Source organism: Tetrao urogallus (assembly GCF_951394365.1).
Source record: "Tetrao urogallus genome assembly, chromosome: 20".
In the NCBI taxonomy this organism is placed as follows: domain Eukaryota; kingdom Metazoa; phylum Chordata; class Aves; order Galliformes; family Phasianidae; genus Tetrao; species Tetrao urogallus.
The window spans coordinates 7090161-7117284 of record NC_136833.1 but is presented as its reverse complement, the minus strand read 5'-3'; the positions used below and the strand labels follow the sequence as shown (position 1 = coordinate 7117284).

The following is a 27124-nucleotide window of genomic DNA, read 5'->3' as shown; positions in this document are numbered from 1 at the left end:
CCAGCAGGGCTCCAGGCTCCTTTACCATGGCTTTATCCCTCCTTGCTTCCCACAACTCACCCCAAATGCTGCACCATCCAGGGCAGAGGTCCCACGCTCATGGTCGCATCCCCTTCTGGGTTGCTTCCATTTCCTTTCCCAAGCTCTGTCAACCCTGCGTGAGCAGCAAGGGCAGGGGTGCCATGGAAAAAGCAGGACGGGATCCCATAATTAGAAACTGAATTGTAACGCATGCAGGGGGCTGAATTAAGGCTGCAGAGGAATACTGTAAATTGGATGCACATTTCTGGTTCCATTCTACTGCTTTTTCTGCCCTCCCCCTTATTTGGCTTTGGCCACGCTTCAGATTAAGCTCCTAATAAGGGCTGGAGTTGGACAAGATGTTTTGGCCCATCAGATTGCAGCCTTCCAAGCCATTGAAATAAGATTCAAGCTGAACTTGAAATTTCAATAGTTTGGCCTAAAGGCAGGAGTGTTAACAACAGACCTGCCAACACCTTCTCTATGAGAAATGTCTGAAAACATGTCTGCACATCAAATACTGCTCAGGCTCTGGTAGACAAAAGCCACAGAGCTATTATCTCAAACCCACTGCTAACTTGCTCAGCCAGTTCTCCTGTCAGTAACGCTCATACATTTCCTCCGAGCACCCAGAGAACCTTTATATTCTCTCTAGGAAAACTCTTCCTCCACCCAACACCACTGCTGTAGTTTCATTATGCCAAGGTCAAATGGCATCTGGAGATGCCAGGGATACCCACGTGGACATGAAGCAGCAGACACCAGCAGATGCATTCAACCAGGGCAGCATATTTAAATCATACACATTACCAAGATGAAAGCTAGAAAACAGCATGTCCTGTAGCCAACTCTTACATGCAGCAAAAAGCAAACTGTAGCCTTTCTTCTCCTTCCTAAATGTACTTCTCTTTTTTTTTATTTTTACAATCTACACGCTATGATCATGTGAAAGGGTTCACCCGAATCCTAAACCCAAGGGAAATACAATAAAACTGACACACACACCCCAGTGCTGAATGAAGTCTTCACCTTCAGATGCTCACATCTGTGGAGGAGGGCTTTCAGCAAGACCTCTGCCAATACCCTGAGCAGATCCAGTATCATATTTTTTAAATTACTGAAGTATATTTTCTTGAGGATATGAAGGCTTTGACTCCTTTGTCACCAAAATCTTTTCAAATGGGTGTTTCTGGTCAGAGGTCTGAGGAGCGGACACGCCGTCTGCTCTCCCCAGTGCTTGGAGGCAGCAGGGAAGTGCAGGGAAAGCTCCTCTCGCTTTGATGACAAATGATAAAGAAAAGGAACAATGGTTTCTTGAACTGCATCCAAGGGAAAGTAACCCTGCTAGAGTGCCTGGCAGGGCATCAACAGCAATGGAAATTTCAGCTTTCAAAGAACAGAAATAAGATTCCAGAAAGGGGGCAGGGAGACCCTGCAGGAGCTGAGGTGCCACTAATTCCACGGATTGTTTTACAAACCCCCGCTTCTCTCCAATGAAATTATATCCTCCACAGGAAAACCATCTGGCTCCAAGCTCTTTAGGTAAGTGGAGCGTAAACAGAACAGAAAAGAGCTCATACCTGAACAAAAACAAAGCTCGGCTGGGGTATGCCAGCCTGGTCCTGGACAGGCAGGGGGACAGGGGGTTGGAAGCCAGACCACCGGGGCTTTGCTCCTTTCTTCTGAGGGCTCTGAGCCCCAAAAACAGGCAGGGCTCGACTGGCACAACAGGGGAGCGCTGCCTGGGACAGCACGGCGCAGTGGGAAGAGCACAGCAACTCCAGCAAAAAGGTCTGGACTTGATTAAACTTATTTTCTTTAGTAACGTTCAGTTCAGCAAGGTGAAAGAACCTGCTGTGCCCTTCAATGGCTCTTAACAGGGAAAGCTGCAGCACAATCATTCATTCGCACAAGAGCTGTAAGTGCAGGATGTGCTGAACAACAAGCTCTGTGCTGCAGCTGGTGCTTAGCACATAAACACCCATCTCTCTGCTGGTAGGTGCTTTCAAAGGTAGAAGCAAGGCACTGGAAAAGTGCAATAAGTGACAACTCCCAAATCAGTTGTCTGGCAGCTCTGCACAGCATGACGTGACCTCAATGGGAATGGTGCAGCGCTGCGTCTGCACCCTGCACAACACTTGGTGCGGCTGGAAGCTCCGGACAAAAGCAAACACCTTTGATAATGATAAGGGAAAACAAACAGGACAGCAAGAGAAGTGACTGCCCAAGCCCACGCCTGGCTGCCTCTTGCCACCTCTCTGGCAGCGCTCAGTTCCCAGAGCTCCATGTTGTTGCACAGAGCACGAGTTGTCAGCATCCCTCTCGGATCCGGGGCTGCCAGGCTGTGAGCACATACGATGTGGACAGTGAGTCATTTGTGGTACCTTTTCCAAGTGGAAATGGCCTTCTGCTGGGTGTCTCCCCATGGCTGGCAAACACTGCTAGCAGTGCGCAGAACACCAACAGCAAGGCACACTCTGTAACTGCGCTAATTGCTGTAATAATTAAAAAGCAAAAGACCAGGCTAAATACCAGAGGCGTGAGCATCAGCACAGAACTGCCTTGCTGTCTCTCACGCAGGACTTCCCTCACCACAAGCTGTACCTGCAAGGCCATTCCCACGGTTCCTAACAGCAATCTGAGCAGATGACAAAAAAACATATCAATAATCTTCTCAATAGATTTGAGCTTATTTTCTCTTTAATGCGGCCGGATGAAAAGCCACTTCTATTGAGCAATTGAGCTCTTCTTCCTACAGCAGACATGAGCTAGCATGTTCTGAGCATTCAGTATTTCAATCCCAGCTTAGTAAAACAACAAATGCTACACTCAAGGGTTTCTCAACCGCCTAAGAGGAAGCATCCAACACATGCACACATTTTCCCAACTCTACCATCACATACTTCATGGATGAATCACATTTTTAGATTCTTCATTATTAAGCCTGGTAATGAGCACTGCTACATCCTGGCAAAGAAAACCTAAAAACTCCTAATCTTTACCCATGGCATCCTCTGCAAACAGCAGCATGGCTGTGTCATGCTGGGCTCTGCTCTTTGCTCCATGTCACTCAGTGACACGGTGGGTGCCCACCCCAGGGGTCTGTGGCTTGCTGCAGGACTGGCTGCAGACAATCTCCACTCCAGGACCCAATGGCCACACGCAGCTCGGGATGCATTTGCCCAGACAGCAGCTATGAAGTCCCCTTGCTTCTTGTTGTAACGTGGTTTTGTGCCATTAGCCATACATCTCTCATAGGTAAGCAGTTTTTATGGCACTTATTTTCCCCAAACATATCCCAGAGCTCTAAATCAGATCTCCAGTTTTAACCAGCAAGAAGAAAAGGTAACAAAAATGCCTGGGGGCGTTAATTCAGTAATTAGCAGGAAGGCCACAGATGGAGGTGCCATTCGATGGCTTCTCACCCTATCAAGTTTTATCCTAGCAAAGTTTTTACGCCAGAGACTTCGCTGTTTCAGCTGTGAAGGTTGCAGTAAACCTCACAGACACAAACATCAAAAAGAAGATGTTGGATGGGGCCCAGAACAGGGTCGGACAGCCAAAGCCAAACAGCAACACACAGCACACGCTGCTCATGGGGCATTCTGTTCTTAGACTAAAATCTGGAACCTTCCTGCAGTTCAGAATCAGGCTGACATCCCAGCCAAGGCATCGCTGCCACCCTCCTCCTGCTGCTGCCTGTCCCCTGGGCAAAATCTCTCCCCAGCCTGCCCTGGCACTGGGACAAGGCTCTTCCAGAGCCACTGTCACCACGCAGCCGCCAGGAATTGGCCTGCAGGGAAAGGCAGGGACAGCCCCATCCCCTTCTGCTTCACAACCTGGCAATTAACTGGCTTGGAAACTGCCTCTCTAGGCAAAAACCTGTCCTGGGAGCAGGCTGCTGTGTGCAGGCTCCTTGTGCGAAATGGGGTCCTGCGTGCTCCTGTCACATCAAATAATTAAACCTGCAGCCAGGAAGCGTGAGAGTCAAGAAAGCACTGCAAGAGAGGTGGCCTGCAAAGCTCTGAGGATCAGCGCAAGGAAAGCTGCTGGTCAGCAGCACACAGCTTCTTCCATTCCTTTAAGGAGTCCAAAATACGCCATTATCACTTAAGTAATCTCTGCCCTTCATTTCCAGCCATCTGCATTGCTCTCAGGAACCCCCCACCTCATTTAATTTATTTCTGTGTGTCTCCACCAAAATCAAAGAAATAATCAGCAGCGATGGTGGGAGGCATCCAGCTGCTCCGCTGCATTACAGGAATAAAACATGCTTGTGCTAACCTGCACCGCAAAGCCAGGCAGCAAATCTTCCTATGAAAAACTTCCCATGCTTTCCGATTAGCCGATCAAGCACAAGGCATTAAGGCCTCTCCCCTTATGTATCTGTGAAATCCAGTGCTTAGGACACAAAAATGGGTCTTTTCTAACCCTGGAACGAAGCGATTTGGGGAGCGTGCAGCGCAGCAGCGGGGGGCAGCAGGCAGCGCTGGCCAGGCTCACATTGCATGCAGTAGAGAAGCCACAGAAGCATTGGAAAAGCCCCTGGCACCAAGAGAGCTCCCAGAGCACAAAGATTACAGGCAAGAGGTAGTTATAAGCAGCTTGTAATGTGGCAGCAATGCAATCTCTGCCCTACAGCCACAAACCAGAATTAAAGAGGGAGCACCCTTAAAAATAAGCTCGTACAGTCATCAGCTTAGAGTGAAATCAGCCTAGCTCCTTGCCCTGTTAAACAGTAGCTATCAGTTGATAAAAGAAGTGCACTCCTGTAAGCTATGCACCCAGGCATTACTTGTATGGCAGGATTTGCAGCCTGGTGCCCTTCAATTTGCTCTAAGAGCACCAGAGCAGTATCCAGAAAAACCTGATGAAGAAAACAAATAATAATTCAATATCAAGAACAGTCCCACAGCCCCTTCCTGCACGAACACAGGAGTGCTGCTGTCCCACACATCATCCAGCCACACTGTGCACACTGAGGTAAAGGAGAAGCCATGCCCACAAACTCCTCCTGGTGCACTTCTCTAGGGCTGAAACAACCAAGCAGGGATGGTTTAGGTTGTTCCACAGCTCAGACCATCAGACTGACACTTTGGAAGAGTCAGAATAGTCCTTCTGAACCACCACAGAGGGTGGGGGCGAACCTTTGGATTCTGTTCTTCTGCCTCCACGTCTCCTGGTGGGGACAGGGGATGGCCCCAGTGGGGAAAGGGCTCAGAGCAGAGAAGAGGCAAGCAAAGCTGCTGCAGTAAAACTGGGGGGCTCGTGCCAGGAAACCAAAACAGATCCGGATAAAACAAGCCACGTTCCCTTTGGCATTTACATACCACGCATTTCCACAGCGCAGCGTTACTGTGGACCAGTTCATCCACCCAGCAGCCCTGCAAGGTAGGTAAACCAGATAACCACGCTTTCTTTTTTTTCCTGCTTACCTATGGGGTGAGACTTCTGCTGGTTGACTTAAATCTATTTAAACAAAAGCCAGTTCAGAGATCAGCCTTTGTACAGTGTCAGCTGCAAGAAATGAGCTAACATCCAGATACAGTGGCATGTCAGGATTAGCCCAGGCTGGGGCAGGAATGCTTCCATGTATGGAAAAATATTGGAGCAGTGAAACCATAAGCTTGGAGCAGAGCAAAGTGAGAGGCCCTGTCAATGAAGCCGTGGGCTCAGGTTTAGAGGACTTAGCAGCTCAGACCTGCCATAAGATCCTCAGCACATATTACCATAAATTTCACGCTTTTTCCAAAAGGGACTCTCGTAGCGATGCTGCAAGTTGCAGGGGTGAGATCCTGAACCCATTTGTTTGCTCTGGAAGCAGGGCTCAGACCATCGGGTACAATTAACACCCACTGCACAGGGCACAGGCTCTGGTGTTGAAGGAGACGTCCTGGCAAGTCGCACTCGGGCGATTACAAGGAGAGCTGCTCATGCCTGCCTGCCTGCCCACCCGTCCATCCAAGGCTCCATCTGCCTTGTACGATTTCTGGAAGCTACTGTGACTTGGCTCTGGAGCTGCCCGGTTGAGAGCTGGCATGCCTGCCAAAGCACCGACAGCTCAGAAGAATACGCTGAGCTGGCAATTAGCGCACCATGGGCGTCAGCACTTGCTTCTGCCAGCCCTGCGCCGAGGGCAGCAGCCTCCAAGCAGAGGCAGGGGGAAAAGCCAGGGGCAACATTCTCCCCGACTGGTCAGGCACTAATCGCCAGCGCTCATTTGTCAGCATCCTGAGTTAATGCTCGTGAAGTAATGGCTATGACTTCATCTCTCCACTGGAAGTCCCTTGGGAACATGGCAGAAGTAGAATTTCTCTCAGCAGCTCACTCACACAGTTGCAATTAGTTCCAGTTGTACTTTACTCTCCTCCGCAAATATTACCTAATTCTCACCCAGATTCCTGAATCCTTGCACTGAGACATAAAACAAGGCTCCTTTCTCAGCAGCCTATGGGGTCACTGAGCTGCCCCCAGCCAGCACACCTGGGCATCCCTGGATGCCACTAGCCAGTTCTTTTTAATACCTCAGCCACAAAATAAAAAGCTGGTAACTTTGGCAAACTGATTTTAACTAGGGACCTTTGCACCGTTCCTCCATTAACATATTTTAAACTCAAATTTCATTTAGCCACAGTCGTAAAGATGGACAAAATGCTTCCAGAGGACTCCAAACTCTCTCCTCTTGGTTGGGCAGCACAAGCTCCAGCCCTGCAAGGGTGGAAATCACAAAGCACAGCCTCATAAACTGCCCTCCTGCTGCACTTCTCTGCCTGGGAAACTCATCTCTGCCCTTGCCCCAGGCAGCAAGGAGGTCTCTGGCTCTGCTCACCCTGCTGCATTCCTCCTTCCAAGGACTCCGTGGGCTTTGAGCAAGCACTGCAAGATTTGCTGTGCCTTGAGTTTGCTTTTGCAGTGCAGGGGCTCCCACACTCACGCTCCTGGGGCCTGGCACAGCTCACCTGAAGTGCAGCCCTTGGGATTTCACTCCACAGACCAAGTTCTCACCATGGTAGCACAGGGAGCAGGAACTCGTCTTTGTTTTGAGAGCAGAAGGGCTTGCTGTGCTCCGGGCAGGGGGCTGATCATATTGCAACATGCAATGCCCTGACGCAACAGCAGCAGGCAGGCAGTCAAACTAAATAAAGACCACAAATTCTTTACATATTAATTGCTGATTTCAATTGTTCATGGTGTTGAAAGTCAGGCGTGAGAATACGCTGAAAACTGCATCTGTTTAGTTCCACCCTTCCATTAATTCCGTGTACTCTAAACCCAAACAACAAGACACTGCATTTTCTTCAGAAAACTGAAGATGATGATGTGCTGAGCTGCCGCACAGCAGAACATATGCACAGGATGCTCATGCTTTAATCTGCATACTTGTTTAAATTCTCTAGGGGGAAAGAGAGCCGCTCTACTGGCCTTTTTGCTTATTCATCAACTCCTCATCTCCTTCCCAGCACTGCTGCAGCCCAATGGGACAAAGCCCCCAGCTCCCCTGAAAAGGAACCAAGGGAAGGGGACGATGCTGGGCTGAAGGCACAGGTCTGGAATGCATCCAGATTAAATGCCCTCCTTTGGAACGGATTTCCTGTACGACTTCTCTGGGCTGTTCATCTCCCCATGCCTTTTGCCCGTGTTGCCTACTTGAAATACAGACTCACCCAGGTGGAGGGGTTTAATGGTCCCAGCAGCACAGATTTGCTTTCTGCAGCCATGGATGGACAGGTCCCTCAAGTGCCTACAACTGCAGCTGCTCATCTCAGAAATGGCTCTGAAAGCACATCCCATAGCAGGGCTGCATGGCATGGCTGGAATTCAAACAAATCAGATGTCCCCTGCTGAAAGCTAAAATAAAACCCAACGCGGAGAGTGAAGGCATAAAGACCAGAAAGGGCCGGGGGGAAGGAAACTAAAGGAAATTAATGTATACAAAGCACAAGTCACAAGGAATCCAAACACCCTCACCACGTTTGCGTTACTCTTCTCTTCCCTAATTGTTCGTGCATGGAGATGGCATTAGCACAAAGTAATCTGTCTGGAGAGCATCTCAAGCACGGCGTACTACGCTGTGATGTGTTATGGAACTGGTTTAAAGAACACATACAGCTACAAAGTCATGATTATTCAGTATTCAACCCAGCCTGAAAGCTCAGGAGTCAGCTTGTTAGTTGCTGAAAGCAGGGGGCCTGAAATTATCCGTGAATAGTTCAAAGCAGCAGTTAATTCAACATCTCTCCTTTCAAAAGCATAAAAATCACAGATTCCTGGAGTGTGTAAGCTTTTTAAAAATGACAAACTACTCACTGTCAAATCAAAGCAGCAAACAGAAATCCACATGGCTGATAAGACAAATAGTTGCATTTTAAAGAGTAATTAAGTATCACTTTGGAATATTTTGCTTGGAACTTGTTTCCCCGATAAAAATGGGAGGGGAAGGAGAAAAAGGAGGAGGAAGCAACTCACGCAGACCAGCACAGCCAGCAGCTTCTCAGCATGCAGAGGTTGCCCAAAATTGCTGCCCTGGGCTCAGCTGGGCGCACTGCAGCCCCAGCAGCACCCCACTTCACCTGCACCCCTCCATCTGCCAGCACAATGCAGAGCAGATGATGGCTTTGTTCCATCTGCTTTGCTGGGCAGCAGGGCTGGCCTGCTTGCTGTGAAGTGCAGTATCTTTTGACTATGCTTAGATTAAAACCATACCCCAACTTCTATGCTGGGAACGTTGCTGAAAAGGCAAGAATGTAAAACACAGAAGTGAAACCTTATCCTGGCCAGCATGAGCTAACCTCACCATGAGCTGCTTTGAAACATGACAAACATGTCCGTGAGAAAGGATCAAAAAACTCCCCAAATCCCTCGACACTCTCAAAACTTTTATCTGCTAACAATGAACATTTCACACAGACCTTCTATAGCACTAGGAAGTACCTACAGAAAACTACAGGTGATGGTACAAAAGGGAGCGTTTTCAGTACTGAAAAATAACATTTAGGTTGGAAATGCTCATCAAGCTGCTTGAAAAGCCCAGGGCAGTGGGGATGGGTCACAACCCAAAGGAAATGCCAGCACGAGACCCAGCTGCAAGCCAGCAGAGCTGGGAGGAACTGAGCAGAGCGTGGGCCTTATCCAGAGACCCCTGAGGTCTGGGGAATGATGCCAAAGGCATCAGAGCAGCACCTCGACTATCTGCTCTTATCAACTGAAGGATGCAATGAACAGCACAGCAGATGACACATCAGCAAGACATGCACAACACGGATTTTCCCCTGAGCAAGTGCTCACTGAGCCACATTTTGGATGCAAAACCCAACCTCCAAGGACGTCAGCAGTGGTATTGTAGGGCCTGGATTTTATCCACAGCCTGTGAACGCTGGCTGGGATTCCGCTGAAAGATCAGGGGCTTTGCACAACTGTGAGCTGCACAGAGGGTCAGTGCAGAGCTGCAAAGCTGTCTGAAACATGCTTAGAATTAATTTGCAAAAGCGTCATCAACAAGAATTAGAGAATGTTTTGGCTTTGGTGCTGTCCTCACCATGTGGAAACACTGAATTGCCATTCCTGAGTCATATTTAAAAGTTCACTGCTGTACTTCTCAGAATTGATCTTAATTCTGTACCTTGTCCTGGAAAGCAGTTCAGCTTCCAAAAAAATGCACTGTTGGAATTGGGCTGATTAGTTTAAAGAGTAAAGCTGCCTCTGCAACCCAAAAGCAACAAACAAAACTGTCAGGCTTGCATTTTTAAACATCTTTCATTTTCAACATCTGGATTAAGAATGCCACAATGAAAAACAGCACACGGGCTCCTCACTGCTGCTCCCACAGATCTCCCATCCCCGTGCTCCAGAACCAGTGAGTTTCAAAGCAAACAAAGGCATCAGTTGGTGCTGTTAATGCCTTGCTTCTTACTCAATAGCCTGATGTCATGAAAAGTCCATATTTTTCAAATCCATGTCTCTGCGAGCCAACAATTTCATACACATTCCCACCCCGAAAACACAAAGTCAGGGATACAGCTGAAAGTTATTAACTGGATAGTTTTATATGATGAAACTCAAAAGCTGCTTCAAGTGATTTACCAAATCTTCTGTCAGACAAATCCCACATCTGTGCTGACCACTTTGCCTCCCAGGCCTCAGCAGATGGTGACTGCAAAGAGGAAAGTCCCTGAAAACCAGGGTATATCTTAAGCTGTATGCAAAGGTTGGAGCCTCCCCACCTCCCCAGAAAACAAGCAGACAGTGTAATTTAATGGCATCTTCACCTCAATAACTGCAGCCCAGTTGGTGCTGCAGTGCATCCCAGATCATTCTCAGTGCAGTCTCATTAGCAGAGCTGGAGGTGTTCTTAAGCAGAGAGAAAGACAGAGCCTTTTTCTTGGGGACAAAGGACAGAAAACGCTAAAAAATCTACTAATAATGAGAAATGAATATTTGTTGTAAAAGACTTCATGAGACGTGGTCACATTTTAGCCTCCATCTCACGACCAACCTTTTACCTGCAGAGATGGAGATGCACTCACAATGCAGGCTCTCCCAAGCCTGTCCAGTCAGGTTCACCCATTGCATTTGACTAGACACTAAAATAGCATCCAAAGGGAGAGCCACCTCCTTCCACCTCCTGAGGGCAAAACAAAGAGGCTTTTCTCTCATACAGAGACAGACTACACGCCTCTCTGTCACAGAACTCACATTTTGTATTAGGGTGGGAGATAACACGCAGACCAGCATACACAAATCCAGCCTTAGGATAAAGGAAAACCAAGCAAAACATATTTACCAGCACGAGCAGAAAGATCTTCAAATTGTTTTCAGAGACTTCACAGAGCAATCACAGAAATGTAATAAATGTGCTCTGCATTTGTTTAAAAGCAGAAAAGAACTTTTTCAGCCCCACTGGAAGCAGTTCTGCCTTGCCAGGACACATATGGGCAACATTCAAGCAGACACAGAAATACAGTAGAAAGAAAACAGAGATTGGGAGGCAGAGCACAGAACAGACACCGCTGTGCTCAGAATGGCTGCACCAAGACAGTGCAATTAGGAAAAGCAGGATTAAAAAGAGAGAGATGACTGCGCCAAATAAGTAACGAGTAAAAACAAAAGCAAGGGCAAAATAACAACAGCAAAAAATGCAGTGCTTCTCTCCCAGGGACGATCTCTGATGGTCCCTTGGCAGTCTCCTCCAGCTCAGGATATCAGTGCAGACCCAGCAGCACTATTTCTCCTCCACTCTACTGACCCTTCTATGGCAGAAGGGTCAGTAGAGTGGAGGAGAAATGGGGATGTGGGACAGCACGTAGCTGACACCAAAATGGGGCACTTCTGTAGCAAAGACCACTAAGAGGACACACAGCTGGGGGGACAGAATCACGCTCTGGAATCCTCCAGCTCCCTGGGCAGCTGTGCCACTGCAGCACCACTCTTTCCTTTTCCTGATACCCATGGCATGCTCCTGCAGAAGGCTCTGTGCCATAAACATCCCACAGGCTCCTAAATTCACCCAACACAGGTGACAGGAGACCCTGGAGATGATCCCAGGAGGTGGTGGGGCTGCTGTCCCATCTCATCCCATCCTGGGCCAGGGCATGAAGGCAGATGGGGCTGCTGACATTACTGAGCTGGGGCAGCAGTCAGCAATTACTGCCATCATTAACCCAATTCTCCAAAACTTGAGCAGCTGTTTGTGCAAGCAGATAATGACAGGGTGATGCTAAACCAAAACCCCCAAAAAAACAAAGGCACGGATCGCCATCTCTCTCTCATGCTCTGCTCAGCAACTCCGGGCACTACCAGAAGATAAATCAATTACCCACAGCTGCGTTATCTGTCCCCGAAGCCAAACACAAACTGCTTCATTGAGGGATGTGCACGAAGAGCCCAAGGCCTCCGATCTCATTCGGTGCTCTTGAAAAAAGCCAATAACATGGCTGTCTGTGGCTCAGACAGAGGCACGGTGCCATCCTCCTCATTAATCAAAGGCTTTCCCCACGTCCACGTTTGCTGACTTCTGCTGCTCTCTTTTATTACTCGTTTGGAAACAGAAATTGCTAGATGCTGAAGTTTCCCCACTTCAGCTGGTCTCTGCGGACTGTTCCGCCCTTGCTATCTGCAGCCTGGCATTATTGAGTTACTGAGGAATTCCACGAGGAGTGGCTGTTTCCTTTGACAGCCCATACTGCTTGCTCCAATTACCATAAGAGCAAGATGCTGTTTTCCTCTGAGGACTGTGGGAATTTTACTGCCAGCCCCAAAAGGAAGCTGCTCCTTCAATCCAGCGCCTGAGCTTGGAAAGAGGGAGAAATATAAAGAACAAAAACCAACACAGAGTATCACAGAATGGCCTGGGTTGAAAAGGATCACAACGATCATCTAGTTTCAACCCCTTGCTATGTGCAGGGTCACCAACCACCAGGGCCAGGCTGCCCAGAGCCACAAATGTGCACCACAGATAGGCAACGCCTGCACTGATAAATATTTCAGCAGTCTGACAGGCAGGAAACCAGCACCGTAAGAGCCATGATGTTCAATAATTCCGAGCAGCAGCAACATGGACAATAACTCATCTCCAGCCAACGCTGTCACAGCCTCCAACAAACCAACACGCAGTGGTTCTCCCAAACCTCCAGGCTGCGCAATGCACTGAGGCCGAGTGCTCAGGGATGAGGTTCAGCTCCCTGCCCAAATCTCCCACACCTCTCCCTCTCTCTCATCCCTGTTCTGTATCCACACGATGCCTTTTTGCCACTAAATCTACACAATTCTCCAGGGCTTGGCTCACACCGAGCTCAAAAAGAGCCTTCAGAGCAAAAGAGCCATAACTCAACAAGACGGCCTGCGTTTTTTTTTAATGCTTTTGTTTCAAAACAAATTAAGCCTGCAAGGTACTGAACATATGCTGCACACCCCCGGCTCCTGCTGGCACATGTTTGAAAAATAGAAAGTTTGTGCTTTTCTAGACAGCCGGGTCGTTAGCCCGACTATTTAAAAATCAGCCCATTATACGAGGAGTCTTGGAGCTGCCTGAGCTGCAGATTATAAATCTCCTGTTTAGAAACCTGATATCCTGACATAATTGCCCTTATAACTTACAAATAGGTTCTCTGTTATCCGCAGATTAAACTTCCTCCAAAGCCACATCACATCTGCTTAGTTTTGAAAATATACAGCACAAGCTTCGATTACTTTACACTCCGCACAAAAATAATCCTGAATTTAACTCAGGGTTTCTTGGAATAAGAATTTAAGACCCTATAATCTTTTAATTTCACGTTTTCTCGCAATCTAATAGATGGAAGCACTGACCAGAATATGAAATTAATGCCACCTTCCACTTTAACTACATCCCAACAGTTTAACTCTGTTGAAGTGGAATCTTCAAAGCAAATACGGGAGGCAGAAAAGTCCCCCATCTAAACAATCTGCAACGTTCTGCAGGGAAACTGCCAGCTTCTAATTGGAACCACAACCCTCCCGTGCCCCTGCACTGAGAGCTTTTGGCTCTCAAGACAGCAGCTTTGGATGCAATTCCTCTGAGGGACGAAGCAAGTTCCTCACTGAACAAACCGACCCCAGCGCTCGCACAGCAGCGCTTTGGCTTCCAAGGGAAATCGGAGCCTTCAGCGCAGCACCCAAACACCAACCCTGCACTGAGCAGAACGAGCTGAAATGTCACCACTGACGCTGCTCAGGATAGGGGACACCCAACAGCGAGCCCAGATGGCAGCGAACGTCTTAAAGATGTCCGTGCTGATGCAGACAGAGGGCTCAGAGCCCGCTGGGGATGGAGGAGCCTCCTCTGCACCAGGGATGCTCAGGCACAGCCGCACCTTACAGAGCTCAGCCCCAAAGCTGTGGGGTGAAGCTCCCAGCACTCAGCCAGGAGCTGCAATTACGCTCCAGCAAGACGCTGAGAAATGGCACGGCGGGGCTCCATCTTTCTCGTTATTGCTCAATGGTTTCAGGGAAGACTGGATTTGTAGAGACTTTTTTCTTTCTTTTAAATACCAAAGCCGGGAACTCGTCGAAATCTGAAAATCTGCTCTTTCCTTCGCAGCCCGGCTCTGCGTGCTTTACGGAGCTCTTTCCGTCTGCCATTTCTCCGTCTTTCAGCCGAAACGCCGCCGATGAGGGGCCGTAACTTGTAGCGCAGCGCAGCGATCAGCTGCTATGCAAACACCGCGACCGAGCAGCGCCGGCTCAGCTCCGCCACCTCGACCAGCAACCAAAGCTCGGCTCCGAGCCTCCCAACCACCCGACCCCCTCTAACAGCCCATAGAAACCCAAGCCCCCCCCCTCTCAGCCCCGGCTTCACGCCCGCTCCCCACCGCCCGCCCCGGGGTCTCGGAACTTTCCGGAAGCTCCGCTCCCCCCCGCGCTGCGTTCCGGCCCGCCGCCCCCCGGACAAAGCCCCTCTGCCTCCCCGCGGCTTCGATTCTCACCTTGCGGTGTTTCTCGGCGAAGGGCAGCGCCAGCCAAGGCATGGCCCGCACGGCCTCCTGCCACTGCTGCTGCTCCTGCTCCGCCGACACGAAGACGATCTCGAGGCGCTGAGCTCCGCTCGCCGCCGCCGCCTCCCCCCTAAAGCGCCCGTAAAAGGCGGCCAGGCTGGCGCCGAGCTGCGCGCAGGGGCCGCTGAGGCTGCAACCGAAATACAGCCCAACCAACGAAACCCCGCGGGCGGCCAACGCCGACACCGCCACCTCCTCGCCGTCCGCCGACACCAACACCTCGCCCAGCACCTCCGCCAGGGCGCCCGCCATCCCGCGCCGCTCCGCTCCGCTCCCCGATCCCGCTCTGCTCCGCTCCGCTCCGCCCGGCCCGCCAGGGGGCGCTGTTGTGCGGTCAGGCCCGCCCCCGCCGCGCCCGGCCCGACCCCCGGCGGCACCGGGGTGGTGCTGATGCGAGGGGGGGGGGGGGGTGGTTGATGGCGGTGAGCCGTGCTCGGCCCGGTGGGTCGGAGCGGACGGGAAGAGCTTTCGGGAAGCCTGGAAAGTGCTCGTTGTTTTTCACAAAGCGACACGAGTTGCGGCGTAGCTCCATCCGCGGAGCGAGGGAACCGAAAGGGAATCCTGAAGTGCACGGGATCGATGGGCTGCATCCCCAAGTGCCGGGCTGTGGTTCTGACAGCACGCCCGAGTTAAAGAGGGTTTTCTTCCCGGATTTTGGATGGCGATAACAGCCTCATGTGTGGGCCGGAAGGTTGCGTGGAGGAAAAGGATCTGGTTGGGTTTTAGGAAACATTTCTCTTCCAAAACAGCCGTGATGCTGTAGCAGAGGCTGCTCAGAGAGTTGGGAAGGTCCCCATCCCTGGAAGTGTTCCAGGTCCATGCAGATGTGCTGCTTAGGGACACGGTTAGTGGGCAGAATTTGTGGTGGGGGCACTGGTGGACTGGATTCTGTGAAACTACAGCTTTAACTCGTGTGGTAAGATTATCTTAGAGGTCTTTTCCAGCCTTTATTCCACCTGGCTGCAATACAGAGAGGAAATAACGCCTGGGTCGTGACACACAAACCAGGAACTGGAACAGATTTGCTCCTCACGACCCAAATGTGCTCCCCTTATCCCCATTTATCCCCATTCACTTTCCTTGGTCAGCCCTGCAGATTCTCCCAATGGCCGCTGTGCAGACACTGATTTCTGCAGCCCTTCCTTATTGGACCTCTTGTTATTGCTGCTTCCAAAGATGCTTAACATTGTATAGCATCCAGAACCATCAGGGGATGCTTTATAAATACAATTAATTATCACTGTTATTACAGCATTACAATCTCTCTTTTCCTGTGCCAAGACCTGCTCCCTCGGGGTGGTTCAAAGCCAGAGGAGTTTTGCCTTGTTTTTATTTGTCCCGCCTTATCTACATTAATTAAGTACTGGGGCTCATTAGGGCAGGGGAGCTGGTTTTGAGCCTGTGGCCCTGAACTCAATGAACCTATGTAGCAGCTGTAAAAATTACGGCTGCAGTCAATGGGCCTGACCTGTGCTCGTCGAACCAAGTAGAAGAGACGCAGAGCAACTAAAAAGCATTGCTTGCTCTTAAAGAGCAACCAGATCAAACGGGGAAAGGGCTGGCAGCCCACCTGCAGCCCCATAGGGTAAGGAGATGCGGTGTCGGAGAGCGGAACCCTGCGGATCGGACCCCGCTTCCTCCGCCCGACCCACCGGCTGCGCACGGAGCGCGCTCCCCGATCCTCTGGCGCCACCGCGCGGCTGAAGGCGGAACTGCAGCCGGGACCTCCCGCTGCCCGCGGAGCCTTACCGGGCGCTGCGCTGTCGGATGCCCTGTTATTCTACAGCTGGCGGTGCAAACAGCAGCGGAACACCAGTTCACACGGGTACAAAGAAGCCAGGCGACCTGCAGGATGAACTTATGGAGTCTGCATCCAACCCGCACTTCCCCTGGCGCAACGCGAGACCATCTCCTCTCATCCCATTGCAGTTACTTGGGAGCAGAGGACTCCCACCTCACCACATCCTCCTCTCTGGGAGCTGTAGTGAGCAATGAGGTCCCCCCTGAGCCTCCTCTTCTCCCCATCGAACAATCCCAGCTCTCTCAGCCAATCCCCATAAGCCTTGTGCTCACAGCCCTTCTCTGCAAGCATCCCAGGGCCTCAATGTCTTTCTTGCAGTGAACGCACAACTCAAGGTGCAGCCTCAGTGCTGAGCACATGGGGAAACTTGAGAACACTTGTGTGAGTTTAGACAGGAAATCTGTCCCTGCATACCCAATAGAGAGGCTGCCCTGCAGCTGGGGTCACTGTAGCCTGAAATCATTAGCACTGTTTGCTATATAAGTACATACAAACAGCAACTTTCTCAGCAGTCAGATGGTTACACATGAGGAGCTGTCTGAAGATGGCTGCTCTGGGATGTCCCCTGTGCAACAGTCCCAAAACTGTGTGCTCCATCCATCCCTGGCCAGACAGCAGCTCTGATCATGCTCTCCTAGGGTCTGATGCTTAAATAAAACTCAACTTCATTGCAAAAGGCTCTTTAGTTTCTAATTTAGCTGTATTTTGAACTCAGGGGGGAGTGGATTTTCCACGGTCTCTGGACATCAGCCAGCAGCAAGGTCCCTTAAAAGAAAGGGGCTTTCTTCAAACAGATGAGTGTCTGACACAAATCTGTTGTGTTCTGACATTTTTCTTATATGGCAGCTCTTAATCTTAATGGTTCCAGACACGGTGCATTTGTGAGGTTTATTTTAGTAGCAGGATGTTGGCTGCATTTCAGAATATGGATGCACGTATCTGGAGAAAACTCGGGGAAAGAAAACTCTGCTGGAAATCTGCAGAGGAAAAGCCTGCTGCTGCTCTCCCAGTGCTGCACACTGCTGGGAATTTCCTCCATTCTGGATTTACATCAGCAGTGCTGAGAAGATCCCAGCTGTTGGAAGCAGCTCACAGAGGGCAGCCCAGCTGTGTGCTCCAGCCGGTTCCTCACCAGTCACACATTAATTCCTTTAAACACATCCATGTTAGGGTACCAGGCTGCCTGAGCACATCGCTGGAGGTCTGAACTGACCCAACTCAATGATGTTACACTCTGGAGGAATTTGACCCTTCAAATTCTTCTCCCTGGTGTTGCAACACATCCGGGCTGCTGGGAGAGCTGGGTTCAAGGCTAGCCTACCTTTGACCCTCACCATCTGGCTGAGGCTCCAGCAGATGGGCTCCACAGATGCCACGGGGCAGCTGGAACCGTCCCTATCCCTGCTATGGAAAGGGATGGAGCAAATGTGCCAGCGCGAGGCTCAGCTTGCCTCATCACAACTCCTCTATGCATGTCAGGCACTCCATTAGCCCAGAGCCTGCAGGTACCACTGTAAAGAATCACAGAACCATTAAAATTGGAAAAGACCTCCAAGGTCATCTAGTCCAACAATTTTAGGTACCCCCTAAGCCCGAAGAAGCAAGGTTTTATTCTTTTCCCCAGGTTTCTGTAGGTTCTCTTTGCCAGCAAGGGATTTATTCTTTTTTTGTCCCATCAGGATCACAGCAAACTTGAAAGGGACTCACACACTCAGTTTGTCCAGGGCTGAATGGCACCATCAGAGCATTATCTGTCCCCTCCTGCCTCCAGGCACCACAGGAACCCCTCTGTCCTCAGGCAGTGGACTTGTGACTGCCAGGAGGGACGTTCATCATCCACTGCTGACAACTTCTATTTCTTCACAGCTGCCCCAAAGGTGCAGATTTGCAGGCAGCTCGGACTCCTGCAGCCTCGAGGATCAGCTCACAGTGGGATCAGACACTGTGGTGACTTGTGATGCCCAGATTCTATCATGGCACTTATCAAAGGCTATGATTCACCACTGCTGCACAGCACTGCATGATGTCATATCTGAGCCAAAGGAGCAAAGGGGAAGGTGAAACATTAACGAGGCTTTACATTTCTGGGAGGTGACATCACAGCTGCAAGTCACTGAGACAGGGTATAAGCAGTTACAGCTTCTATGTATAAGCAATCCTCCCTTTCCACTGTAATTTTCCATATGGTGGAAACAGATCTGGGGACAGCTGCTTGGTTCCAAGCACCTGCACACAGGTAGAATTTCACCTTTGTAGGAACACAGAATCATTAAGGTTGGAAAAGATCATCTACTCTAACTGTCAACCCATGCCCACCCTGCCCACTAAACTACATCCCTCTGTGCCACATCTCCCCTGCTCTTGAAAACTGTTCTAGGGATGGTGACTCCACATTCCCTCGTAACAACCTGAACTCCCACTCAAAATATGGTCCTTTATGGGCATCCCAGCCGAGGTGTGGTCCCACCATTGGCAGCACCGGCCAGCTGGATGGGAGATCCCTGGTTTGGAGGATGAGAGGTGAAGGCCTTAAGTTGTGCCAAGGGTTGTTCAGGGTTGGATAGCAGCAAACGTTTCACAGAATCACAGAATGGCCAGGGTTGGAAGGGACCTCAAGGATCACGAATCTCCATCCCCCCTGCCACATGCAAGGCCACCAACCTCCACATTTCAGACCAGCCCAGGCTGCCCAGGGCCCCATCCAATCTGGCCTTGAACACCTCAAGGAACGGGGCATCCACAGCCTCTCTGAGCAGCTGTTCCAGCACCTCACCACTCTCTCTGTAAAGAACTTAATATTTCTTCTCTGCAAGAACGGTCAGGCAGTGGCACAGCTGCCCAGAGAGGTGGGGGAGTCCCTGGAGGTGCTCAGGAACCATGGAGATGTGGCACTGAGGGACGCGGTCAGCGGGCACGGTGGTGGTGGGGATGGAATTAGGGTTCTCAGAGGTCTTTTCCAACCCTGAACGGTTCTGTGATTCTACTACAAGCCCCGAGTGCCCCTACTGATGGGGAATCCACAGGGTGCTGATGGCAGGGGAGACGTGCCCGGAGTACGCGCTGAGAAATCCCTTTGTCTTCCATGGGCAAACCCTGACCACCAAACCCGCATCCTCCCGCGCTGGGCACACACACGCGGATCCTCCCGTACGGCAGCCCCGCTCCTCGCGGCGCTCCGACCCGCACCGCCCCCAGCCGGCAGCCCCACGGCCCGGGGGCGGGGAGGCCGTGCTCATAGGGCGGGCGGGCGGCCCCGGCGGAGCGGCGGTGCGGCCCCATGGCGGAGACGGGCGGGCTGACGGCGCGGTGCCTGCGGGCTGCGCGGCGCCTCCTGCCCGCGGGGGTCCGGCGGGAGAGCGGGGAGCTGGCCCGGCTGGCGGGGCCGGTGGTGAGAGCCGGGGATGCGGGGACGGGAGCGGCGCGGGGCGCGGGGGGGCCTGAACGGAGCTTTCGGCTGAGCTTTCCGCGGAGCCGGCGTTGCTCCGAGGCGCTTCGGTGCCGCCTGCACCCGCCTGCCGATGCGGATGAGGCTCGGCTGGAGTCAAACCGCTGTGGTTCATCCTTTAGCTGTCACCTAGCGCGGCAGATTCCCTTCCAGCCGTCTCCTTCCCCCGGCGGTGCGTTGGGAGCCCGGGCTTTGGTGCTGGCTTGGGCTGAAAATCCGTCTAACTGGATGCTCTGTGTCCTGAGCCCTCCGCCCCTCCTGGTGGACGAGGACCAAGCGGAGCAGCTTTGGGCGATGTCCTCACTGACACTCACGTGGCCCCAATGCCGCGGTGCAGCAGAGGAAGTCACGGTGGTTTCTGTTCCGTAGCAGTGCCCATCAGCCCCTCAACGCTTCTATCCCCTGCTTGGTGGGCACAGACAACCTCAAAGCAAACCTAGTGCTGCTTGCCAAGTTTAGCTCTCTGTGCTAGAGCAGTCACAGAGGTACAGAGCTCTCCTGTAGGGATTACTCACAGCTGCTTGGACGTGCTGAGACGGGCCTGAGACAGTGCAGCATCCGCAGGCAGCAGTGGGAGGTTTGGTTTGGTTCTTCCTCAGACCTCGCAGGAGCCAGTTCTCCAGCAGCTCTGGAGCCTGTAAGGAAGACAGGACTGTGAGCAGCCCCCAGGCATGGCTCCCCAGCTGTACCCACCTGCCATGGGATCTCTTGCTCATACCATTCTCTTCCAGCAGTTCCATGCTGCATCGGCATTGACCTCTTGCCATGGAAAAATGAGGTCCTGAGCTCACTGTCTGTGACAGCATCACCAATCCTTGCTGGAGAGGAACGTGCAGGCCAGACTTAGAGGAGAGGACACTGTGTTTTGGGGAGCTGAGCTTTCCCCAGATGCATAGAAGTGCAAAAAAGCACTGGGAGTTTTCTTTCTCTATTCAGCTTTCATGATGGAAAAGAGGCTTTCCATCCCAAGGAGGGAACCATTAAGCCTCAGCTAAACAAGGACATCAGCTAAACAAGCAGATCGGCTTTGTAACACCAAAACACTACTGGGTCTAAGGACAAAGCCACCAGCAACCTGGGGAAGCTCGCTGTTGGTTCAAACCCAACTGGCCATGGCCCAGCTGCAGGGGAAGGGCGGTGCTCCTCTGTCCCAGTGGTGCTCACTTCTCCATCTCCTCTTCCCATTCTAGTTTGTAGCCCAGCTGCTGGGGTTCCTGATCAGCGTGGTCAGCTCTATATTCTGCGGCCATCTGGGGAAAGCTGAGCTGGATGCTGTGACGCTGGCCGTGTCTGTATGTATTGCCCTGCTTACCCTCTGATTTGAGACATGAAAATGGTGAGACATCAAAAAAGGGGAATAGAAAAGAAGGGGCAAAAGAAAAGCCCTGGAGGAATGCTTATCTGAGGATTCTTTGAGCACAGCCTGTTGCAGCACAAAGATTGCATCCTTCCAAATTGTTCCTGCCTCCTGAGCAGAGGCAGGAGATGCGAGCTGAACAGCAGTGACTGTGCAAGGCCAGCAGCTGGGCAGCAAGACCTAGCTGTGTGTGTGTGTGGTGGGGAGCTGCACTGTTTGCAGTCCTTTAGCTGCTCATCCCTTGCTAGATGTTCCTTTTCACGTCATAACAAGGAATAGGTGTTTAGGTAATATCAATGTGTTATTGTGAAAAACAGAGGAAGTCTGGAAACTTCCCAAAAAACTCACAGCAGAACGATCTCCCTTCCCAACAGGGAGAGATATGGTGCTTTGGGCCACGTTCCCTGTGATTCTCACTTACCCAAGTCACTCGTATCTCCTCCAGGTCATCAATGTGATCGGCATCTCCGTTGGTTCTGGTCTGGCCTCGGCATGTGACACGCTGATGTCCCAGGTTGGTGGCAGCTCCCTCTTCCTTGTTACTGGTGGGGTTGTCTCACCTCCTGTGTGGTGTGGTTTGGGGCACAAAAGGTGGGAGGATGGATAGCAGAGGGAAGCACAATCTACCCGAGAGCCAGTTAAACCCAACCAGTCTGGTGGTGGCCGCTGCTGGGAGCAAGAAGGAAAATTACATCGCTGCCCCAGCCTTGAGCATTTGCCCAGACCCTTTGGCTCCCCACAAATCTTACTTTGGTCCTCTGTCCTCACGTAGACATATGGCAGCAAAAACCTGAAGCAAGTGGGCACCATCCTGCAGCGAGGGATCCTCATCCTGCTGCTGTTTTGCTTTCCTTGCTGGGCGATCTTCATCAACACCGAGCAGATCCTCCTGCTCCTCCGGCAGGACCCCGAGGTCTCCAGGTCAGAGTGAGATTGAGTGTGACTCCTCTCTGATCAGCAGCACATCAGGTCTCAGCCCTGCAGGCCTTGAAGCCCCTTGGTCAGGCCCATATGTGCTGAGTGTTTGGCTGGGTGTTTGTACTGCATAGTGTTCAAATCAAGGCTCTGTGGAGCTCAAATACAACTCTGCTTGGTTTGGCTCTTGCTTTTCTGCCTCATTAACTGGGTAAACATCTCTCTTTCCAGATTAACGCAGGTCTACGTGATGATCTTTATCCCAGCTCTTCCTGTAAGTTGTTGCTAAAGCTCTTAGAAGCTCTGCATGGGGAAATGAGGAAGGGTCCTTGCTCTGTAGGTCACAAGGCAGCATGATTTTGAGTTTTGCAATGTGCCTCTTAAGCCTTAATGGATGAGCACTGGCCAGCAGCTGCTGGACCAGCAAACATGAATTCTTTCATGTTAGTGTGCAGAGGCTTTTACTGCAGGCCACGTCTCTGCACAACAAGTTACAAGCTCTGGACATTGGAACCGAGTGCTGCAGAGCTCACTCAGCTCTGTGATAAAGGCTGCAGCTCACACACATGCAGCCACTGGACTCTCAGCTGTTATCTGCCTCCCTGGAGAAGCTCCTCTAAGCTGAGGCTGTGCTCCAAGGTTAAAATCAAGCATAGGCACGGGACTGCGGGCAGTGTGCCATGTTGTAGCACCCTGACACAGCCGTGCAAGAGCTGTGGGAAGTACCTTGCTGTAGGTGTTAAACTGTAGCTGGCCACTGAACCATAGTACAGCAGTGCTGACCAAATGAATTCTGACTCTTGCAGGCGGCGTTTCTGTACCAGCTGCAGACAAGATATTTACTAAGTCAGGTATTGTGTAACCGGGCTCTGGGCCAGTTCCTACAAATGTGGATAAGGTTGGAGATCTAAGTTCATCCTGTCCTGGGGAGAGCTGGGCTGAGGAATGTGTGATCCACAGCCTCCAGCTGGCTCTGTGGGACAGGAGGAGCTCGTGGGAATCACCTTCGGGTCGCTCCGTTCTCCTGCTGCTACCTCTGAGCTCTGCACTGAGCTGATTGTACCAGCTGCTGAGCCCTGCATGCTGTCCTCTGCATGTCTAATGCAATCTGATCTTACCTGAAACAGGAGCCACCTTCTTGGCTTTCTCCTCAAACACTGCTGAAGGTCTTCCTGGTGTTTGCTGGATGGTAGCTTGGGTCTTGGCTGCAGGCTTGGGAGCTTGGGCAGTGCTGGAAAAGAAAACTCTAAAGTCTCTCCTTGTCTTCCAGGCGATCATTTTGCCTCAGGTTGTGACAGGAGTTGCAGCCAACATCCTCAATGTGGCCATGAATGCCTTCTTCCTATATGCACTGAAGCTGGGCATGGTGTAAGTGTGAGCAAAGGTGGTGACAGCCTCTGCCTGGGTGCAGGGGTTGGCTTAGGGCTGTGAGGGTTTATCTTGGGTGCCATGTGTGGGGAGAAGGGGCTGGTCCATACCTGCAGCAAGGGATAGGTGCTTGCCACCAGGTCTGCTGGGGCTGAAAAATGAGTGAGGGTGTTGTTTATAATCTGCCTGTTTCTCTCCCCAGGGGCTCAGCCTGGGCCAACACTGCTTCTCAGTACACTCAGGCCATTCTTCTCTTCCTTTTTGTGTGGTGGAAGAAGATCCACGTGCAGACATGGGGAGGTATTCTTCAGAGCTTAACCCTTCAACAGAACAATGCCTGGCCGTGGGGATTTGGCACTGACATCAGCACCTGGGTTGTAGGTCTGATAAAGGGATGACCACCTCCTCACTGTGGGAGAAGCTGTAGCCATGGCCTGTGGTCCCTTACTGTAGCCCCAAGCCCATTCCTGATCCCCCCACCTCTGGGATGCTCTGTGGTACAGCAGCTCTAGGCTGGTGTCCTACAACATCCCATGGGTTGCTGTCTTTAGAATGCCCACATAACCTCATGGCTCCCCTTCAGCAAGGAAAAGGAGGATCATGCGCTCATGATGCTTCATCCCTACGTTGCAGGTTGGACCAGAGACTGCCTCCTGGACTGGGGCTCCTACATCCAGCTGGCGCTGCCCAGCATGCTCATGATGTGCATTGAGTGGTGGACCTTTGAGATCGGGAGCTTCTTGGCAGGTGAGTCCAAATTCTCTTTCCATGGCTCTGCAGAGCATCTTGCAGCCATGCCTGCTCTGGTGGCTGCCTCTTGAGTGTGCCTCTGAGCATCTCCTGCCAGCAGCCTCCTCTGCACGGCTGGTTCTGCAGTTTGCTGCATGTGTTAGATGGGAACCCTGTAGTCACTGCCTTCTTGTCAGCAAAGGAAAAGTTAATGCTAATTAAAGCTAATTTTGACCTAATTAACAAAGCGGTGAATCTTTTCCAGGGCTGCTCAGTGTGGTGGAACTGGGTGCTCAGTCTGTCATCTACGAGCTCTCCTCTGCAGCATACATGGTAAGGACTGGATGCATGAAACTGGGATCAGCTGCAGATTCCCTACTGGGGAAGAAGACAATTGCTGCAAGCTGTTGGCACTCACCTCTTCTTTGTCTGTTGCTTCTCAGGTGCCTCTGGGCTTCAGTGTGGCCGTGAGCGTCAGAGTGGGCAATGCCTTGGGATCAGGGGATGTAGTGCAAGCCAAGACGTCCTGCATCACTGCTCTGCTGTGCGCAGGTCAGCCCAGGTCCCTGCAGAGGGGAATAAAAGAATTATCAGCAATAGGTTCAGTTCACCTCTCACAGGGCTGGTGAACCATTCCCAGCAACCCAAGCCCACTTGTTCAGATTACTCTGTTTGGACATTGTGAGACCCTGGCTCTTCTGCCAGAGAAGAAGGAACCTAGTGCAAAGGCTTTGATAGTTAAAGCACAGTTTAGCATTCTGTCTTCCACCTCCAGATGGTGGATAGAGCATCGAGGGGAAAAGTAAGGACAGCAGCCTTGTCCTGTTCTGCAGTAATACCTGGAGGTCTGCCAAGCCCCATCCCCATCACATGGAGCCCCTGAGGTCTGGATCTGCTCAAGAGCAGCACATGCAGCCTTTGAGGTTCATTCATTTCTTTTTCTTTCAGGAGTTTTTGCTGTGGTGGTTGCAACGTTACTGGGAACCCTCAAAGACGTGGTGGGCTACATCTTCACCAATGACAAGTGGGTTGGCAGCTTTCTTTGGGGTTTTGTTACCGTTTTGGGTAACACGATCTGCCCAGGAGCAGCTGGGATCAGGGTTTGCAGCTGGCCCAGGAGATGCATCGGAACCAGAGTGCCCTGAGCCCAAGCTGTGCTGCTTTTCCTGATCAGTACATATGTCTTTCTCACAGGGAGATCGTTATGCTGGTGTCCAAAGTGATGATCATCTTTGCTCCATTCCACTTGTTTGATGCAGCAGCAGTGAGTAACCCAGAGTGGGGAGCAATTCCTCCCTGCAAGTAGAGGTACAGTGGGGAGTGCAAAGCTGCCTTTAGGTCTTTCTTGATCTATTACAACGATACAGAAAAGCAAACTGAAAAAACTGTCACAGCAGCAGCTTGCATCACCCATAGCACCTCAGCATCCCCTGTGCTTGGCACTGCTGCAAAACAACTCTTCTGTAGCTCTCAAGTTCTCCCTCTTCCCTGCTGCTTTCCTTAGGCAACCTGTGGTGGTGTGCTGAGAGGCACAGGGAAGCAGAAGCTGGGTGCCATCGCCAACGCTGTCGGTTATTACGCCGTCGGTTTGCCCATCGGCATCTCACTGATGTTTGCAGCCAAAATGGGGGTGCTGGGTACGTGCATCCTCTGCTCAGCTCTGCAGCTCTGGCTGTGTTTGGCATTTTGACCGTGACTTTGACCGTGAAAGCAGTGAGGTTTCCATCAGCACTCAATGAAGTTCATTTCCATTCTGGCAGGTCTGTGGGTAGGGATGATCGTTTGCATCTCTTTGCAATCCCTCTCCTTTTCCGCTTTTGTCATGCGCATGGATTGGAAGAAAGCTGCAGAAGAGGTAAGACTTGTGCTTCCCTGCAGTAACTCTGAGTAGGTGTCATGCCAGCTTTTGCTCCAGAATAGCAGTAAAGATATCTGTGGGGAGCTAAAGTGACACCAGCTCTGTCCTCTCTGTAGTACTGGAGCAGTTTGGGCTAAGCATGCTTGCTTTGGGAGGGTCAGGGAGGAGGCTCTAGTTTGCTTGGCTGGGCAGCACATCTCTGCTCTGAGAACAACTCTTGTGTGTGCTTTTAGGCTCAAGTCCGAGCTGGTCTGAAAAAACAGCTGGAAGATGTGAACTCCAATGGCACAGCTGCTAATAAAACATCTGCTATAGGTACGTAACCATGCCTTACAACAGGGAGGGAGCACAAATCCTCCACCCAGCCCTTCCTCTCCTTCACAGCCACGGCTGTGGTGTCTGTCCTTCCAGCTTTGATATCTGGAAAGAGCACAGTGTCTGTGCTGGTGGCCGTTACCCTTGTCACCACCCTGGCTGCTCCAAGGGAGAGCCAGAGCACACCTGCATCTCCCCTCAGCCCTGAGCCTCGGGAGAGGACCCTCAGGACTGGACAAGGGGCAGATGGGGGCTGCAGGCTTTGCAGCTCAGCTTCCCTACAGCACTCACCTCTCTTGCACAGATTACATCTCTGTAGACACAGACAACGTGGAGACCGTGGTGCTGCCTGACAGCATGGTGGGAAGAGGCGAGAGGCTCCCAGATCACCAGCTCATCACTCAGGAAGAGCCAGCGGATGTCCCTGCTCCTCCTGCTGTGGCATGGAGGGCCCTGATTGTCTGCCGGGTGCTGGCTGCTGCTGCTGCCCTTGCTGTGCTGCTGGTGGGCGTGCTGGTCCGGCTCCTGACAGCCCACAGCTAGAGGCAATGCCAGCGTGCCACCAGGGAACTGTGCAGGAGGGCACACGGTGATGCCCCAGGAGGATGATGCAGGAAGTAATCCTCCCTCAGCCCCTCACTGAGTTCACTTTGCTCCATTTCTGGTTATAATACCTTGTCCCACACACATGGTTCTTAAAGGGGTTGAGCTTGAGATCTGGTCACTTCTCCAGCGCTGCCTGGGGGATGTCACTTTGGGAAGCTGGAACTTACCTTTGGCGTGGCCAGGGCTGGAGACAGGGACC

The 27124-nt window shown here is 51.5% G+C and overlaps 2 protein-coding genes across 2 annotated transcripts in view; one reads left to right on the top strand and one right to left on the bottom strand.

Annotated features, from left to right (window-relative positions):
* NXN (nucleoredoxin) overlaps positions 1–14783 on the bottom strand; it is a gene marked incomplete at both ends in the record, with an annotated part of 47622 nt that extends 32839 nt beyond the window's left edge. Inside the window, one exon of the mRNA XM_079545103.1 lies at positions 14463–14783. Within this exon, the coding sequence (XP_079401229.1) occupies positions 14463–14783 (321 nt within the window). The remainder of the gene's footprint in view (positions 1–14462) is intronic.
* A 4826-nt stretch (positions 14784–19609) lies between these two features.
* On the top strand, positions 19610–26862 carry LOC306954061 (multidrug and toxin extrusion protein 2-like; the record flags this gene model as incomplete). Its single annotated transcript, XM_079545117.1, has 17 exons — positions 19610–19720; positions 20968–21069; positions 21580–21648; positions 21907–22055; positions 22281–22323; positions 22856–22900; positions 23320–23417; positions 23620–23717; positions 24051–24164; positions 24412–24479; positions 24590–24698; positions 25095–25170; positions 25341–25410; positions 25651–25783; positions 25907–26001; positions 26238–26319; positions 26624–26862. The coding sequence occupies 17 exons, from the start codon at positions 19610–19612 to the stop codon at positions 26860–26862; spliced, it is 1701 nt and encodes a 566-aa protein (XP_079401243.1).
* Between the last annotated feature and the right edge of the window lie 262 nt (positions 26863–27124).